This window comes from Prionailurus viverrinus, chromosome A1 (assembly GCF_022837055.1).
Source record: "Prionailurus viverrinus isolate Anna chromosome A1, UM_Priviv_1.0, whole genome shotgun sequence".
Lineage (NCBI taxonomy): Eukaryota > Metazoa > Chordata > Mammalia > Carnivora > Felidae > Prionailurus > Prionailurus viverrinus.
The window spans coordinates 92,563,294-92,580,161 of record NC_062561.1 but is presented as its reverse complement, the minus strand read 5'-3'; the positions used below and the strand labels follow the sequence as shown (position 1 = coordinate 92,580,161).

The window sequence follows — 16,868 nt, the reverse complement described above, 5'->3', positions numbered from 1 at the left end:
GCCCAGTCTATGGGTTTTTTTTTTTTTGTTGTTGTTGTTGTTGTAGCAGCTCAAATGGACTGAGATACTTTTCTTCACTGCCCTTTTAGTTTTCTTCTCTCTCAATGAGATGCTTGGACTGGACCTGTGAAATGGATCATCTCTTGATTCTTTGCTAGCCATTGTGATGCAATTGGCTTGTGCAGTTAGCTGCAGGTGTCTCCAGGAAGCCAGGGGGCTGCCACCTGTGGTGGGGTGCTTTCTCCTTATTTGCCCATCGCCTTCCCTGCCAGGCCCGGCTTTCAAAGCCCACCCCCGGGGAAGTTCTGGTCCACCCTTCCAGCCTTGCTGCCCACCGCCCTGTGCCTGGAGTCAGGGTTGTGACTACACACGGACACAAAGTTCTGCCCACTCACCCTCCTTGATGTCTCTCATCGCCCCTCCTTTCATGGGCTCGTGCCATCACCACCATCACTGACTTCCTGTTTCCTGTGGATAAACGGATCCCTTTGTCGCTGCACGTAAAGTCCCTGCCAGACGGCACGGTCTCAACTCCCTTCTGTCATGTGGGGCTACCCGCAGTCTTTGAACACTCTGCACCCTCTCAAGCACTGAGCCTTTGCTCAGTGGGTCTCTGTGCCTTCGTCTCCCACCATCTCTGCCTGGAGAACCTCATTCAGTGTTCAGTGTCTCCCCCTCTGGGAAGCCTGGTCCTTCCCACCCACCTCTCTGACTTACAGGAGGGATGTGTCCCTCCCACACGTCCTGCCCTCCTTTGCCTCTCCAGTGTAGCATTCGCCTCTCCACGTGGCAGGGAGACTCCTATCCCGAAGCAGGAGAGGGCTGGGGGTGCCTTCTAATGGTGGAGGCCGGCTTGTTCCCCAGGATAGGTGCTTGCTGATGTCTCCCAAAAAGCTGATTGACTGAAAAAAAAGCTTTCCTCTCCTGTCTCCTTTCATTGTCATTAACACGCAGTTGTTGAAGAGCCTGTCCTGCAGGATGGGCGCCCCGGTGTGTCCTTGCCTGCCTTATGCTCGGGTAGCTAAGCTCATTTCTCAGTGTCCCCTGTGGCACAGCAGGTCGGCGTGACAGTTCTAGCTGGTGCAGGGTGAGCAGAAGCGATGCGTGCTACTTCCAGGCCTGGACCATTAACACAGGTGCTGTCCTTCCCCCTTGCTTCCTTCTGCAGGCTGCACGTGCATGATAAGGCGTGAGGGGATGGTGGCAGCCTAAGATGAAGGGGCCTGTGTCCTTAAATGCCACGTGGAGGAGAGCCACTTCTCTGACCTGAAAGCCAGCCCAGGACTGTTCATCTATGAGAAACAACCTCCCAGAGGCTCCTGGGTGGCTCAGTTGGTTATGCGTCTGACTTTGGCTCAGGTCATGATCTCACGGTTCGTGAGTTCAAGCTCTCTGCTGACAGCTCAGAGCCAGAAGCCTGCTTCTGATTCTGTGTCTCCCTCCCTCTCTCTCTGCCCGCACTCTGTCTCTCTCTCAAAAATAAACATTAAAAAAAATTTTTTTAAAGAAAAAAGAAACAATCTTCCATGCTGTTTAGATCTGTTGGGTAGTGTGGTGTCGTTCATGCTGACTGCCTCTCCTGTAGTGCCAACCTGAGAACTGTTGACAGAGTAGTAGAGGCATGTTGGGGCCTAGATGGCAGATGGGACAGGAGGAGGTGAGGGAAAGAGGGGCATCAGGGCTGACCCACCCATGTTCCCAGCCTGCACAGGTAGCTAGATGGGAGAGGCTTTCTCTGTAGCCAAGAACAGAGCAAAGGGATATGGGCTCAGGGAAATGTCGTATGTTCAGTTTCGGACATGCTGAGATTTGAGGCGCCTTGGTGATAGTTCAGTAGGGACGTTGAGGGATACTTATGCTTGAGGGTTTGGAGTTCAGGAAACAGGTCTGTGCTGAGCATCGTGGGCGTGTTGATGGCAGCAGAAACCCAGGTGTTAATAAATGAGTGAACAGGTGAATTGTTGCATAACCAGAACTGAGGCTCAAAGAGAGAGTCCCCCCTCCCCCGCAAGCCCATACTGACTTAGTGGCAGTGCTAAACCATAAATAAAAGAGCCTCCAATGCTGCCTCTCACAGGGGAACTGGGCATTTCCCAGTTTCTTTTCTTTTTCTTTTTTTTCTTTTTTAATGTTTATTTATTTTTGAGAGAAAGTGTGAGCAGGGGAGGGGCAGAGAGAGACAGGGACAGAGGATCTGAAACAGGCTCTGTGATGACAACAGAGAGCCTGATGTGGGGCTCGAACCCACGAACCATGAGATCATGACCTGAGCCGAAGATGGACACTTAACTGACTGAGCCACCCAGGCAACCCGACATTTCCCGGTTTTGTAGGCTTTCCGATGCCTGGTGCCCAGACTGCTTTATAAAAGTGACAGTCCAGTCCTGGGGGCTTGGGAATCTGGTTTCCAAGCTTCTCAGGGGATCATGACATGAAGCCAGGCTGGGCCTCTCTTGAGTGCTATATTACCTATATGGGAGATCCCCAGGGGAGCTCCCAAGGACACTGCGGTGAGGTGGGGGGGAGGGAAGGTGTTCTATCTGTGCGTCAACCACACAGTCCTTTGAGTCCTGATTCCAGAAGGGCGGCCCAGGAATTTCTGATTGGCCTTCTGGGGGGCCAAGGCTGCCTTTGAAGACTCAAGCCGTGCAGGGGGTGGTAGTTGTAAGAATGTGTCCCTTGGGAGGGGGTGTCCTGCCAGCTGGCAGAGCTGCTCCAGATCTTCCCAGTCTGGAAGATTTGACTTGAGAGAGAGTAGGGGAACTCAGCAGGTGAAGGAAACTTCCCCTAGATCTGTTGTTGTAGTTCTTTTTTAAAATTAAAAAAAAAAAAAATTTAAGGGGCGCCTGGGTGGCGCAGTCGGTTGGGCGTCCGACTTCAGCCAGGTCACGATCTCGTGGTCCGTGAGTTCGAGCCCCGCGTCAGGCTCTGGGCTGATGGCTCGGAGCCTGGAGCCTGTTTCCGATTCTGTGTCTCCCTCTCTCTCTGCCCCTCCCCCGTTCATGCTCTGTCTCTCTCTGTCCCAAAAATAAATAAACGTTGAAAAAAAAATTAAAAAAAAAATTTAAGTTTATTTATTTATTTATTTATTTTTTTTTCAACATTTATTTATTTTTGGGACAGAGAGAGACAGAGCATGAACGGGGGAGGGGCAGAGAGAGAGGGAGACACAGAATCGGAAACAGGCTCCAGGCTCTGAGCCATCAGCCCAGAGCCTGACACGGGGCTCGAACTCACGGACCGCGAGATCGTGACCTGGCTGAAGTTGGACGCTTAACCGACTGCACCACCCAGGCGCCCCAAAAGTTTATTTATTTTGAGGGAGAGAGAGAGTATGAGCAGGGTAGGGGCAGAGAGAGAGGAGGGAGAGAACCCCAAGCATGCCCCGCACTGTCAGGGCAGAGCCCAATGTGGGGCTCGAACTCACAGTGAGATCATGACCTGAGACGAAATCAAGAGTCATTCGCTTAACTGACTGAGCCACCCAGGCACCCCTAGTAATCTGAGCTGCTCTCATTTACACCTACTTCCTGCCAGGCACTAGGCTAAACACTTGGCAGACATTATCTCTGATACCTGCAGGACTTCTGCAGGGGAAAGTGTTATCATCCCTGTTTTATTTATTTATTCCTTTAGTTTTTATATATTTTTTAAAGTTTATTTACAGAGAGCCCACAAGTATTGGCGGGGAGGGGCAGAGAGAGAGAGAGAGAGAGAGAGAGAGAGAGGGAGAGAGAGAATCACAAGCAGAGCCCGACTCGGGGCTTGATCTCACGAACTGTGAGATCATGACCTGAGCCAAGATGAAGAGTTGGACACTTAACCGACTGAGCCACCCAGGTGCCCCAGTCACCCTGTTTTCAAGATGAAGAGGGTCGCCTGGGTGACTCAGTTAAGCCACTGACTTTGGCTCAGGTCATGATCTCATGGTTTGTGAGTTTGAGCCCCATGTCGGGCTCTGTGCTGACAGCTCAGATCCTGAAGCCTGCTTCGGATCCTGTGTCTCCCTCTCTCTGCTCCTCCCCTGCTCATACTCTGTCCCTCTGTCTCCTTCAAAAATAGATAGACATTCAAAAAAAAATTTAAAGATGAAGAATCCAGGCTTCATGGAGGCCTAGGTAGGGACTGACATCTCAGATGCTTTCAGTCGATGAAAATGGTTTTAGGGGGCCCAGGAATAAGATGTTCGGAGCCGGTGGGGGCTGGGGTCAGCAGGAGAGCACCTGCTAGGGGGCAGTGAGTCTCAGCTCAGGCTGATTGTGGACGTGTGCAACTGTGGCCCGGTGTGACTTCATCCAACTATTTTCCGAAAGTAACTAGAGATGCTACATCTCGTAGAAATAATCATACTTTGTAGATGTTGGCAAATGATTCTGTAAGATGTTCACAATAAGCAAGCATGCTAGGGAGTCAGATTTGGCCTACAGAGAACCAGTTTGTAATCCCAGGTTAAGAGATCATTTATTCATTCTGCAGGTATTGGAGTGCCCACTGGAGGTGTTGGGGTGCAGGAGACAGACCTGGTGCAGGACATATTGAGCTTAGTGTCAGTAGGGTGTGGTCTGTGCTCTGAGAGGAGCCCCACCTTGAGGCATGACGGAGCACTTCCTGGAGGAAGTGGAAGTCTCGTGGATGTATCAGTCAGCTAGGGCTGCTGAAGTCCAAACTCAAGGTGCTGGCAGTGTGGTGCTCCCTCTGAAGGCCCTAGGAGAGAATCTGTTACATGCCTCTCTCCAAGCTTCTGATGTGTCCTGCACTCCATGTTCCTTTGTGTTATGGACTGAATATTTCTCTCCCCCTCCATTCATATGTTAAAGCCCGATCCCCACTGTGATGGTATTTGGAAGGGGAGCCTTTGGGAGGTGACTCAGTTTAGTGGTGGTCATGAGGGTAGGGCCCCCATAATGGGGTTAGTGCCCTCATAAAAGGAGACATGAGAGGGCTCACTTCTCTCTTTGCTTCTGACATGTGAAAACATGAGAAGACAGCCATCTACAAATTAGGAAGGGGCTCCTCACCAAACCCCAGATCCACCAGCACCTTGATCATTGGCCTCTCAGCCTCCAGAACTGTGACACTTACATTTGCTGTTCAAGCCACCCAGCCTGTGGTATTTTGTTATAGCAGCCCAAGTTAAGACACCTGGTTTGCAGACCCATCACTCCAACCTCTGCCTCTGTCTTCACATGATATTTTCCTTCTGTGTCTCTGTCTCTGCGTGTCTTCTCTTCTCATAAGGCACCAGTCACGCTGGATTAAGGGCCCACCCTATGCCAGTTTGACCTCATCTTAACTTGACTGCATCTGCAGAGACCCTGTTTCCAAGTCAGGTCACATGCAACGTTGAACCTATCTTTTGGGGGGATACAGTTCAACCCGCAACAGATATGTAGAGTAGGCAGGTGAGATTTGGGGAAGAGTACCCTGGTAGAGGGAACAGCAGGTGCAAAGGCACCTCCAGAGGCAGAAAGATGCATGTGAGTTTCAGGAAATTAACTCAGCAGAGCTAGAGTGGAGAGTGGCCATGAGATGCTGCTGGGGTGGTTCCTGCCGGGCCTCTCGGCTTGTGTGGAAAGGTCAGGCAGGGTTGGTTAGGCTGCAGTCAGAGATGAATGCCCAAATCTCAGCAGCTTGACCTGGTACAGTGTCATTTCTTGCTCACGTCAAGTCTGTCTTAGGTTGAGTGGCTTTTCTCCATCACGTGGCCGTGCTATGCAGAATGCATGGTCCCTGGGGGAAGCTAGGTCCGGGGGAGGCCCCTGGTCTCACCTGCCCAGGCCTGGAAGTGACCCGTCTGCTCACAGACCACACAACCAGGGAGGCTGGCGGGGAGCACAGATTTCTGTGAGTCCCCACTCTCTCTCTCTCTCTTTCACCCGAATTTGGAGTTAGGATTCCATCCTCAGGACACTGGGAAGCCCATTCCCACACGGAGTGAAGATCCAACTTGCATTTTAGAAAGTAGCCTCCACGGGCGCCTGGACAGCTCAGACAGTTAAGCGTCTGACTTGGGCTCAGGTCATGATCTCACAGTTTGTGGGTTTGAGGTCCACATCGGGCTCTGTGCTGACAGCTCAGAGCCTGGAGCCTGCTTTGGATTGTGTCTCCTTCTCTCTCTGCCCTTCCCCTGCTCACACTGTCTCTCTCTCTCTCAAAAATAAACATTAAAAAAAAAATGTTTCCTCCAGCTGGAGCCAGCCTCAGCCATACAGCAGGGGGGTGGCCCATGGAGCAGTGTCGCGTGGACTGGCCACATCAGCCACCACACAGTTGCAACTAATTCCTGCAACTTCTACCTTGCAGCCCCTGCCAGGAAAAAACAGGAAAAAAAGAAAAAAGAAAAAAGGAGAATGTGAGAAAAATTAAGTCATGTACAGTCGACCCTTGAACAACATGGTTTGAACAGTGTGGATCCACTTATATGCAGTTATTTTTTTTTGATACAGTACAGTACTGTGAATGTAATCTCTTCCTTATGACTTTCCTAATAATGTTTTTCTGTGTAGGTGCTCACTCGATTGTAAGAATATAACATGTAATACACATAACATACAAAGTATGTGTTAATTGGGGGCACCTGAGTGGCTCAGTGGGTTAAGTGGTCGACTCTTGATTTCGGCTCAGGTGATGATTACACGGTTGGTGAGTTCGAGCTCCACGTTGGGCTCCGTGCTGACAGTGTGGAGCATCCTTGAGATTCTCTTTTCCTCCCTCTCTGCCCCTCCTCTGCTTGTGCTGTCTCTTTCTCTCAAAATAAACTTTAAAAAAGTGTCTGAGTTAATTGGCTATATTATAGGTAAGGCTTCTGGTTAACAGTAGGCTATTAGGAATTCAGTTTGGGGGACGGTCAAAAGTTGCACACAGATTTTTGACTGTGGAGGGGGTCGGCACCCCTCACCCCTGCATTGTTCAAGGATCAACCGAAATTTTAAAAACTTTCAAAATGCATTTTGAGTCTGTTCTCTCTGTTCTAGGTTAGTTACTGTATATATTCTTACACACACAGATTGCCGGACAGCCTGAATACCCAAAGCCAGGAGGCTGTACTGTATGGGCCTATTAAGGGAATTTCAGGGGTAACTGGGCTCCTTGCTGATTTGAGAACCTCAATGACATAAAAGATGTCCTCTGCTCATTGTGGGAGGGGGGATGGGCCAAATGGGTAAGGGGCATTAAGGAATCTACTCCCAAAATCATTGTTGCACTATATGTTAACTACCTTGGATGTAAAATAAAAAAATAAATTAAAAAAAAAAAAGATGTCCTCTGCTCAGGGTCTATAACTGGGACCCAATAACAAGAGTGGGATCCTTGGATCAAAGGGACTTCCTGCTGCTTCCAAAGAGCCAGGTGCCCTGCCTCAGTCAGAAACACCCTTGGAGGCAACCTCAAAGTATTCTGTGCTGAGACCGACCCCCTCTTGTCTGCAGTTCTTTAGAGTTTATAAGTTCTAAGTCATTGCTTCATTTGAGCCTCAGAAAAATGTAATCTGATATGAGATCTAATTTGTTTTATTTTTTGAACTTTTTTTTAAAGTAAAAAAAAGTTTATTTATTTATTTTGAGAGAGAGACAGAGAGAGAGCGCGAGTGAGCACCAGGGAAGGGCAGAGAGGGAGAGAGAGAATCCCAAGCAGCCTCCGCTGTCAGTGCAGAGCCTAGTGCCCGGCTTGAAGTCACGAACCATGAGATCATGACCTGAGGCAAAAGCAAGAGTCTGATGCTTTACTGACTGAGCCACCCAGGTGCCCCAGCGGCTACAATTTTAGATGCAATTTCACGTGTTTTGTTGTATAAATTACGGATACCCTCACACAAAAATTATTGTGAAGCTCCAATAAAGCAATGTCGGGGAAAGCATTTTGCAAACTGTGAAGCACTGTCCAAATGTTGTCATCCTCAGACTTGACATGTCATGGAAAGTGTTTCCTAAGATGTGCTAAAGGAATCCATGTGGACAAGAGCAGGAGATTAAGTGAATGTATGCCCTCATCATTAGTTACGTTGTGTGGCTGCATTTAGACTATTTGACTTTGAACTTCATTGCCTGTATTATCCTCACTGTTGGGGCAGCTGTGTCCATCATCCCCTGTGAGCCACATCCCTGACCCTTATTTCTGTGGGTGGGCACAGGCTGGGGTGGAGGTCGGGTGGGGAGTTTGTTAAGGTCTTCCTGTAAGCCTTACTATCAGATTTCAATGACATGACCACAGTTTTACGGAGATATGTGAATTCCAGTTGTGGAACATAGCCAGAAAGTGAAGCAGTCAGCTGGGCCCTGGGGTGACCCAGAAGGTATTTGCTCATCTGGATGGGTGGGGGGGGGGTGTCGGTGGGGGCTGCTGCTCTAGTTGGTTGATACCTTGGGGGAATCCAGTGCTGGGTGACCAAATCTTCAGATGTTCTGAAGTCCATTATTTTTTCCCAATGGGAAACTGTCACATTTTTCATTCTCAGTGCATCTCCACTGGCTGGTTGGATAAGGGAGTGAGTTTTGGGCCACAGCTCAGCTCTGGATTTCCATATAATTTGTGATGGTATCACCTTCCAGAGGGTTGTTAGCAGACTAGATAAGAAAACAGAACCCCCAGCTCACTACACCGGGCCTGGCTGCAGAAACTCAGGGAGGAAATGTCAGCTTCTTGGGCTCTGTTGTCATTTGGCAATCCCCAGGCTGCAGAGGCTGTAATACTGGTCCATTTGGGGCCTGGTCACCCATTATGATTAACAGAAATCACGCAGGCCTTTCAAGTTTGGTGGTCAAGAATATCCAGTTAAGGGGTTTTGTATATTGGAAAAAGAGAACCATCCCTCCCGGCCTCCAACTTTGTGATTTCAGGGAAGTGGTATATTTCTCTTAAAAATAAATTTCAGGGGCACCTCAGTGGCTCAGTTGGTCGCGCATCCCACTTCGGATTTTGGCAAAGGTCATGATCACAGGGTTGGTGAGTTCAAGCCTGACTTCGGGCTCTGTGCTGACAGCATGAAGCCTGCTTGGGATTCTCTCTCCCTCTCTTTCTGTCCATCCCCTTCTTGTGCTCGCTCGCTGTCAAAATAACTTTAAAAAATTTTTTTCAGCAGAAATAAATGAACTAACCTAAGTGAAAAATTTTAATAGAAAGTATAAAAAACAACGCTTATCGTCTAGGTGCTGCCGGACGACATAAGACTGGAGAAGACCATGGTCCCAACGTTTCTCCCGCCACATCCTGCCTGCCCGAACACCACTGGCACCAGACGCTCGGCGGGCTCCACCCCCTGTCCGCTTCTGCCACTGGGGGAAGCGGCAGAAAGGGCGGGAGCAAGGGACTGTGAGGGCACCAAGGTCAAAGGGGAGGGCGAGTTGCGTCCCAATCCCTTCGAGCCCTGGCGGAAGGCCTTCGGGGAACCCTGGGCGGCCCATCTCGGCAGCCCGAGTTCTGCCACTTCCAGCCAAGCGACCTTGGTTTGCGAGACTTCCTAGAGACCAGTTTCCTCTTTTGGGAAAATAAGAGTGGCCGAAGCTACCGTGCTGGGATGGGGCGCATCGGGGCAAGAGACTGCAGCCTCACAGAGAAGAGACCGTCTCGGGCCCCTAGGCCACTGGGCTCGCGCGGCCGTTCGCTCGGGACAAGACCGTGGTCCCGCTCCGCCGCGGCAACCCTCCGCAAGGCCCTGGCTCGCGCGGGTTCTAAAATGAGGACAAAAGCCCGCCCGGATTTAGCGTGCGCGCGCCGCTGAGGCCAATGGGACGCCGGCGCGGGGTTGAGTGACGGGCTGGCGTAGCCAATGAACATGCGCCTTGTTGCGAGGTGGGCCTGGCCCCGGCATTATAAAGAGCGCCACGAGTCGGCATTGTCAGGCGGCGGCACCGCGCGGGCCCGAGCGAGCTGTGTTAATCGGTGGTCTCCGTGCGGCGCGGCGGAGAAGGGGGACGCGAGGTTGCGGCAGCTCCGTCGGCGGACGGAGGCGAGGCCCGGCAGCGCGGGCGTGAGCGCGGCCGAGCCCGCGGCGCCTTCCCTGCGGGTGGGGACGAGCGGGCCCCGCGGCGTCATCGGCGCGAGGTGAGCGGCCGGGCCCGCGGGCGGCGGGCGGGAGCTGGGTGGGAGCCGCGCGGCCCTGACGCGCCGTGGTCGCTCGTTGCAGGAGCCGCCGCGCCCCGGCCTAGCATGTCGGAAGCGGGTGAGGAGCAGCCCATGGAGACCACGGGCGCCACCGAGAACGGACACGAGGCCGCCCCCGAAGGCGAGTCGCCGGCGGGGGCGGGCACCGGGGCCGCGGCGGGCGCCGGAGGCGGGAGCGCGGCGCCCCCGGCCGGCAACCAGAACGGCGCCGAGGGCGACCAGATCAACGCCAGCAAGAACGAGGAGGACGCGGGGTAGGTGCGGCCGCGGGCCGACCGGGGCGCCGCCTTTGTTCCGGGGCCGCCTTTTGTTGGCGCCACGCGGCGGGGGGAGGGGCGGGCGGGAGGCCGGGGCCTGCTCGCGGCCCGCCGCCCGGCCCCGCTGCGCCCGCCGCGCCGCCGCTCGCGCCGGAGTTTGCAGGAGTTTGTTGGGTCGACTTTGGCGCCGCCCCGGGGCCGCTCGCGCGGGGCTGGGGGCGGGCGGCCCGAAGGCGGGGGGGATAGTGCCCTCGGACCCGGGGCCGAGGCGGCCTCGGGCTCCGCGGGGCTGCGTGGGCGGAGTTGGCGCGCGCCCCGGCGGCGGCCTCCCTCCCCCACCCCGCGGAGGGCGGAGTCACGGTCTGAACGCGGTCTCCGGCCCCCGGAAGCCTCGAGTTCCTTGAGGGCGAGTTCTCGAGGGTGGGGAGGACGGGCAGGGACGGCAGTCTTTTGGTACTTGCTTGGTAGTCAAAAGACTTCCAGTTATGAGTGTTTCGGGGGCTTCTAGCCCAGGCTAAGAGTGCTCTTCTTTGCCCAGTCTGGGGCTGCTCCGTTAGGGTCAAGGTTGTTTGGGAGGGTAGTGAAGATTTGTTAGTACATTCCAAGGGCAGTACCCTCCCTTGGGGACATTAAGGGTACATCTTTGACCGGATGGCCACCTTGTTTACAACCCTTACAGTGAAGGTTCTGTCAGGGCCAGCCCTTCTAAAATCACAAGGCTTCTTGTAAGACTTGTTGGCACGTGTCTTTACCATTTCAGAAAAATGTTCGTTGGTGGCTTGAGCTGGGATACCAGCAAAAAGGACCTAAAGGATTATTTTACCAAATTTGGAGAGGTCGTTGACTGTACAATAAAAATGGACCCCAACACTGGCCGGTCAAGAGGGTTTGGGTTTATCCTCTTCAAAGATGCAGCCAGTGTGGAGAAGGTAAGCTTCGTATTTGATGTCAACGCTCTTAAGTGTATGTAAGAGGATATCATTCTTAGAGTGTGATTAGTTTGTGTGTGCTGTAAGTGGTTGAGGGCTTTGGCAACAGCAGAGGTGAGGAACTTTCTTGTTTTTGAAGGAATTAAAAATGCAGATTAGGTAGAGCGATGGGTATGGACTAGAGTGGTCCAGGAAGATTATAGCTGGTGTTTATTATGTTTTTATGCCTACTCTGGGCATTGCTGAAGCAGATGCTTTATTGTGGGGATTAGAAAACAGTCCAGGGTTGCTATGAAATAAGGCATTATTTTAGGCCCAATTTGCAGAAAACAGACTCAGAGGTTTAAGTAGAAGAGCTCACACAGCTAGAAAGGGGTGGATTCCAACCTATACTCTAGATACTGCTGCTTTACTCCTGAAAGGGACCGGCTTTACACCGAGACTGGGCAGGGAAGGTGATGGGGGGGGTAGCTATACTTGAAGTTTGGAGAAGTTGAGTTGGTAAGTCAGGTTCGGCGTAGAGTTTGGAGGGGACATACACATTTTGTGTACCAGTGTTGGGGTCTTTGTGTCTTAAAGAGAAGGGCCTTGTTCAGGGTCATGCTGCTGAGTTAGAACCTAATGTCCTTCTGTTGGGACAGGTCCTAGACCAGAAGGAACACAGACTGGATGGCCGTGTCATTGACCCCAAAAAGGCAATGGCCATGAAGAAGGACCCGGTAAAGAAAATTTTTGTGGGGGGTCTGAATCCTGAAGCCACTGAGGAGAAGATCAGAGAATACTTTGGCGAGTTTGGGGAGGTGAGTGTGTTACTCAGGGAGCTGTCTGCTGGTTGCCCTGAGGTTGTGGTCTTCCGGGTTCTTGGCAGCCTTGGCTGGCTCTAGCCGTCCTCAGCAAGGCTTCTTGTTCATTCTGGCCTTTGTGGGTCTTTTCTCCTGGGAGTTCCCTATGGGTCCTGGGGTGGGAAGAGGCGTTGGTTCTGAGCTTTGTGTATGTTTACAGATTGAGGCCATTGAGCTTCCAATGGATCCAAAAACGAACAAAAGACGAGGCTTTGTTTTCATCACCTTCAAAGAAGAGGAACCTGTGAAGAAGGTTCTGGAGAAAAAGTTCCACACCATCAGTGGAAGTAAGGTAAGGTGTCACGAGCTCTGTATCTGGCCACCTGCTGGCGAATTGGCTTTTACAGGTGTGGGTTAGGAGGTGGACTCTCCAGGGCAGTCTGACCCGACTGTTTTTCTGTAGTGTCTGCTTTCCTGATTGGGGCAGATGGTCCTGCCCTTCAGGGGGTTCCTAGGCCGGTAGAATTGGCAGAAACACAGGATGTGTGGGAGGAAGGAGAAAGGGTGGTTTCTGTGAGGTAGAGGGTGTTGAGTAGCCCCTTTGATTTCTGATTGAAAGCTAGAGGTCAAGGTGTTCTGAATGTAGTCTGAGGCGAATAGGGCCTGTAGTTAAGGTCTCAGAAGATTCTAGAACTTCTGTCATCTAGCAGTTCCCTGTGAAGTCTTTTCCTGCTCTGGAGCTTATTATCTCCTGTCTCACCACAAACAGATCTTTGTTCACTTCCACCCCCTTTGGATGCTGGTTTAGTGAACTCCCACCCCAGGTGAAGATTCTTTCCAAAGCTCCCAGGGTTTCAGTGAGCTGGCATCCATGGCCAGTTTTACCTTAAACGAGCTCAGTGCTGTGCAGGGAGAACTGCAACCCTTTCCTCTGAACTCTGGTCAGGCCAGAGGTAGTTTGTCTCAGGTATTCTCCAGGTGGCTTAGGAGGCAGTTGAGGGTGTGGCCTGCTGTGGCTGGGTGTGGCAGGCCCTGAGCCACAGGAGCAGCCAGATAAGGTGGGACGGGTCGGGTGGGGCTTCTGGAAGTCTTAATCTTGGCTGGGAAGTTAGACTGGATTCAGGATTGGGCCCTTAAATGATGTTGAATCCTAGGAGCAGTTGGGTAAGAGCTCGCTCATTCATTGTTCCTCTGGTGGACAATGAATGACACAGAAGTCTTTTTTTTTTTCTGTGTCTTAACTGTGAACTGGATAGGAAGTGTCTGTAAGGCAGTAAATTATAACTGGTAGTGGGTTTTGAAATAAATGTATTTGGCATTTTAATTCAACAGAAGACATCAGATGGCATCATTTGAGGGGGTAGCTTGTTAATTTTTTTGAGTTTTGAGGGAGAGTATGCTTGTATGGTGACACATTATATGTTTTTTTTTCTTGGTCCTAATTAGGGAGGTATATGTGCCCAGGTATTTTCTTTAAAAAGTAAACTCCTGATTTAATTAGGAGCACTGGGAGGTCCTGGACTCTCATAGCACACACAGTGGGCAAATTTTTGAGCAAAAAAAAGGATTCTTTGCGTCCTAAGGGGACACATTCCTGGCCCTTCTTGACAATAGGCCAGTGGTTGGGGGAAGGTGGGGGTGTAGCCATAGGGCCTCAGGGAAGCCTTGTCCTGAGCTTCAGTGGTTTTCATCCTCCAAGCTGAAGGTCACCACTTCAGTGTATTTGAGTGGGATGCTTCGTCTTCTGTAAGAAAAAAAAAATTGAGAAAGGTGGTTTGTTTCTTTTTTTTTTGTTTCTCCTATAAGGCTTCTTATTTGGGAAGCCACCTCTCATCCCCCTTGCCCAGTAGGACCAGGCTGGCATCAGACTTGACCCTTGATGTGGGATCTTGCTACACTGGGTTGGCATTGGCCTCGCTGTCCATCCTCCCAGTTAGACACAGAGCTGCCCCTGAGCAGCCATCAGCGGGCCTGGGGTTGTATCTATCATCCCCAGTAAGTTCTCTGGGGAAAGGTTTCAGCCAAAAAGACCTTAGTAAGTTCTGGTCTATCTAGATTTTAGTTGTGGTCCTGAGAGTTTCTAGCCTACACGTGGCTTCCGACTTGAGCATATTTTGTTTTGGGGCAGGTGGCTATCTGAATGTTTGTCAGCAAAGGTCTTTGTCCACAGTCCCTGCCCGGAGTTTGTCATGGTGGCCTGACCCATTGTCTTCTCTGCTTTCAGTGTGAAATCAAGGTGGCCCAGCCCAAAGAGGTGTATCAGCAGCAGCAGTATGGCTCTGGGGGCCGTGGGAATCGCAACCGAGGGAACCGAGGCAGTGGCGGTGGTGGCGGAAGCGGAGGTGAGTGGAACCTGGATGAAGAAGGGTCCCTGCCTGTGTGGAGCTTCCGTGCCTATCTCAGGGCTCATCCTGGCTTCCGGGGCATGGTGCGCCGGGGCGAGTCACATCGGCTCTGCTGCTGCTTGGAATGGAAGAGCCTGGCTTTCTCATGGCCTGGGGTCCCAGGGCAGAGGGGCGATTGCGTTGCATTTGGAGGGGTGGGGGGCACAGGGTGCGCTTGTCTCCACGGCTGTCCCGAGTCTTGGTACACCCGTGGGCGGGCGGGCAGAAGGTAGGGCAGGGCTGTGCCAGGCGCTTTACCTCCTTCTGTCCAGGCCCCTCTGACTCCAAAGCCTGAACTTCATCCTTTTTAAGGCCGAGCTGCCGGGGAGGGTGGGGGTGAGGAGAGGGAGATCGAGTGAGAGTGAGCTCCTGTCTCTTTTGCCCTGAGTGAAGTCAGTGTTCAGTCCTATCCCGGCCTGCAGCTCACAGGCTCGGGTCACAGATGCAGGGCCGGGCCTGGGGCCCTCCACACTGGGACGGCAGTCCCTTGGCTTCTATCTCCCAAGTTGCCATTAGCAGCCCCGCCACCCAAAGGGCAGGATTTCCTCCATCCTAGCTCCTGCGTGTGCTAAATGGTCCACGGGCCCCTGTGCCCGCTCCCCCCACAGGTCAGAGTCAGAGTTGGAATCAGGGCTACGGCAACTACTGGAACCAGGGCTACGGCTACCAGCAGGGCTACGGGCCCGGCTATGGCGGCTACGACTACTCGCCCTATGGCTATTACGGCTACGGCCCCGGCTACGACTACAGTAAGTAGGAGAGAGGGAGGCCCCGTCTGCTCACCCACCCTGGGAGGCAGGACAGACAGCTCAGGGGCCACTGGCAGCAGGGGCTTTGGAGTCGGACAGGCTGGGCTGTGTGTGGTCCGGCTCGGCCACTAGAGCTCCCCGGTTTTGAGCTCTTGAGCTTCTGGGCCTCAGGAAGGTGGGGCACGGACAGACCCCTGCCGGACGGGGCTGTAGGCTCCGGCGAGGATGCATGTCAAGCGCCTGGCACAGGGGTAAACGCTCAGTAAGTTGTAGCTGCTATCGTTGTTGTTCTTGTCCCTAGGTCAGGGTAGTACAAATTACGGGAAGAGCCAGCGACGCGGTGGCCATCAGAATAACTACAAGCCGTACTGAGGCTTCGGCAGGATGCCCGACCGATCGCACACGCTTTGTTTGGATATTGAGTGAACACAATTATGTACCAAATTTAACTTGGCATACTTTCTATGGCCTGTCCCATGTGCATCTTATTTAAAATTTCCCCCCTGGAAATCACTCTCCTGTTGACTACTTCCAGAGCTCTAGTTGTTGTAGGCAGCGTGTGGGGTCTCTGAGGCCAGAGCGGCATTATGGGCTGATTTTATTCCCGGGTTACCCAGAGCCAGATTGGAGGGTCTGCTTCCTGCTGCCGCTCTGCAGCCTGGACCTGTGGACCCTGGTTGTAAAGAGTAAACTGTATCTTAGGAAACCAGTGTCACCTTTTTTTCACCTTTTAATTTTATATTATTTGTGTCATACATTTCCTGTTAATGGAAGTGTTAATTTTACTGTACTTTTTGGTACCTTTTGGGAATCTAATGTATTGTAAGGTATTTTACACGTGTCCTGATTTTGCCACGACCTGGATATTGAAGCTATCCAAGCTTTTGAAATAAAAATTTAAAAACCCCCAAAGCCTGGGTGAGTGTGGGGTGTGCTGTGGAGGAGAGCGGGGAAGGGCCAGGTGCTCCTGAGCCTTCGAAGCTCCAGTACCCTCCGTGACCTAACAGCAGTCCTGTCCGGCATGGCCATACATAGCCTGTCAGCCACAGGGTACTGCTGCTCAGCTGCTTTTAATGATCTGGCCCTGCCCTTCTAGAAAAAAGTTCAGTGATTCAGAGTGAAGGCAGCTGTTCAAGGGGGTGAAGGTGGTACAGTGAAGGATGCCCCAGCGTAGCAGGACGTTGGGGCACCTTCAGACATCTCTCCTTACCCTGCCAATGAAAATAGGATCCCGTCTCCCAGTGAGGACAGTATGGTCCCGTAGACCAAGGCAGTGTCATAGGAGCCGGCTCGATTTGGACACGAGGGGCCCCTCCTGGGTGGTGTAGTACAGCCCACCCTGCCCTGGCAGAGCCTGTCTGCTGCCTGGATTGGGACGCCCAATCAGGCTGCTTGTTAAGGCCTGAGACTAGCTGGCTGCAATAGGCGGCAGTGGGCTAGGGCCCTAGATGGATGAAGCCTGGTAAAAAAGAATTTTGTTTTCCATCACTTCTAGAAGGAACTGGCTACCTCTAGGAGGAAAGTGCTACTCTTGCTTTCTCATGTCAGCTATCAAATGCAACTATTGGAGATTTTTCTGGCAGGGTGTCTGGAAAGGGCCCATTGTTTCAAGCCTGTCTGGGGGAAGGGAACATCTCTTGGAACAAAATGTTAAGAGAAAGCTTTG

At 52.2% G+C, this 16,868-nt stretch overlaps 2 protein-coding genes across 3 annotated transcripts in view; one reads left to right on the top strand and one right to left on the bottom strand.

Moving 5' to 3' along the window:
* Positions 1-9,820: 9,820 nt before the first annotated feature.
* HNRNPAB (heterogeneous nuclear ribonucleoprotein A/B) lies at positions 9,821-16,114 on the top strand. Of its 2 annotated transcripts, XM_047849542.1 has the most exons (8): positions 9,821-10,041; positions 10,124-10,355; positions 11,119-11,287; positions 11,929-12,087; positions 12,290-12,421; positions 14,294-14,411; positions 15,062-15,202; positions 15,504-16,114. In XM_047849542.1, exons 2-8 carry the CDS (start codon positions 10,147-10,149, stop codon positions 15,572-15,574), a joined length of 999 nt encoding a protein of 332 aa, XP_047705498.1. In that variant the 5' UTR covers positions 9,821-10,041; positions 10,124-10,146; the 3' UTR covers positions 15,575-16,114. The 2 variants fall into 2 exon arrangements, with proteins under 2 accessions (XP_047705498.1, XP_047705506.1); XM_047849550.1 differs by lacking the exon at positions 15,062-15,202 and having other exon boundaries at positions 9,822-10,041.
* The window catches only part of PHYKPL (5-phosphohydroxy-L-lysine phospho-lyase), a 38,663-nt gene continuing 35,003 nt past the window's right edge, over positions 13,209-16,868 (bottom strand). The window contains exon 13 of the mRNA XM_047849525.1: positions 13,209-13,813. The gene's annotated coding sequence lies outside the window, so the exon portion shown is untranslated. The remainder of the gene's footprint in view (positions 13,814-16,868) is intronic.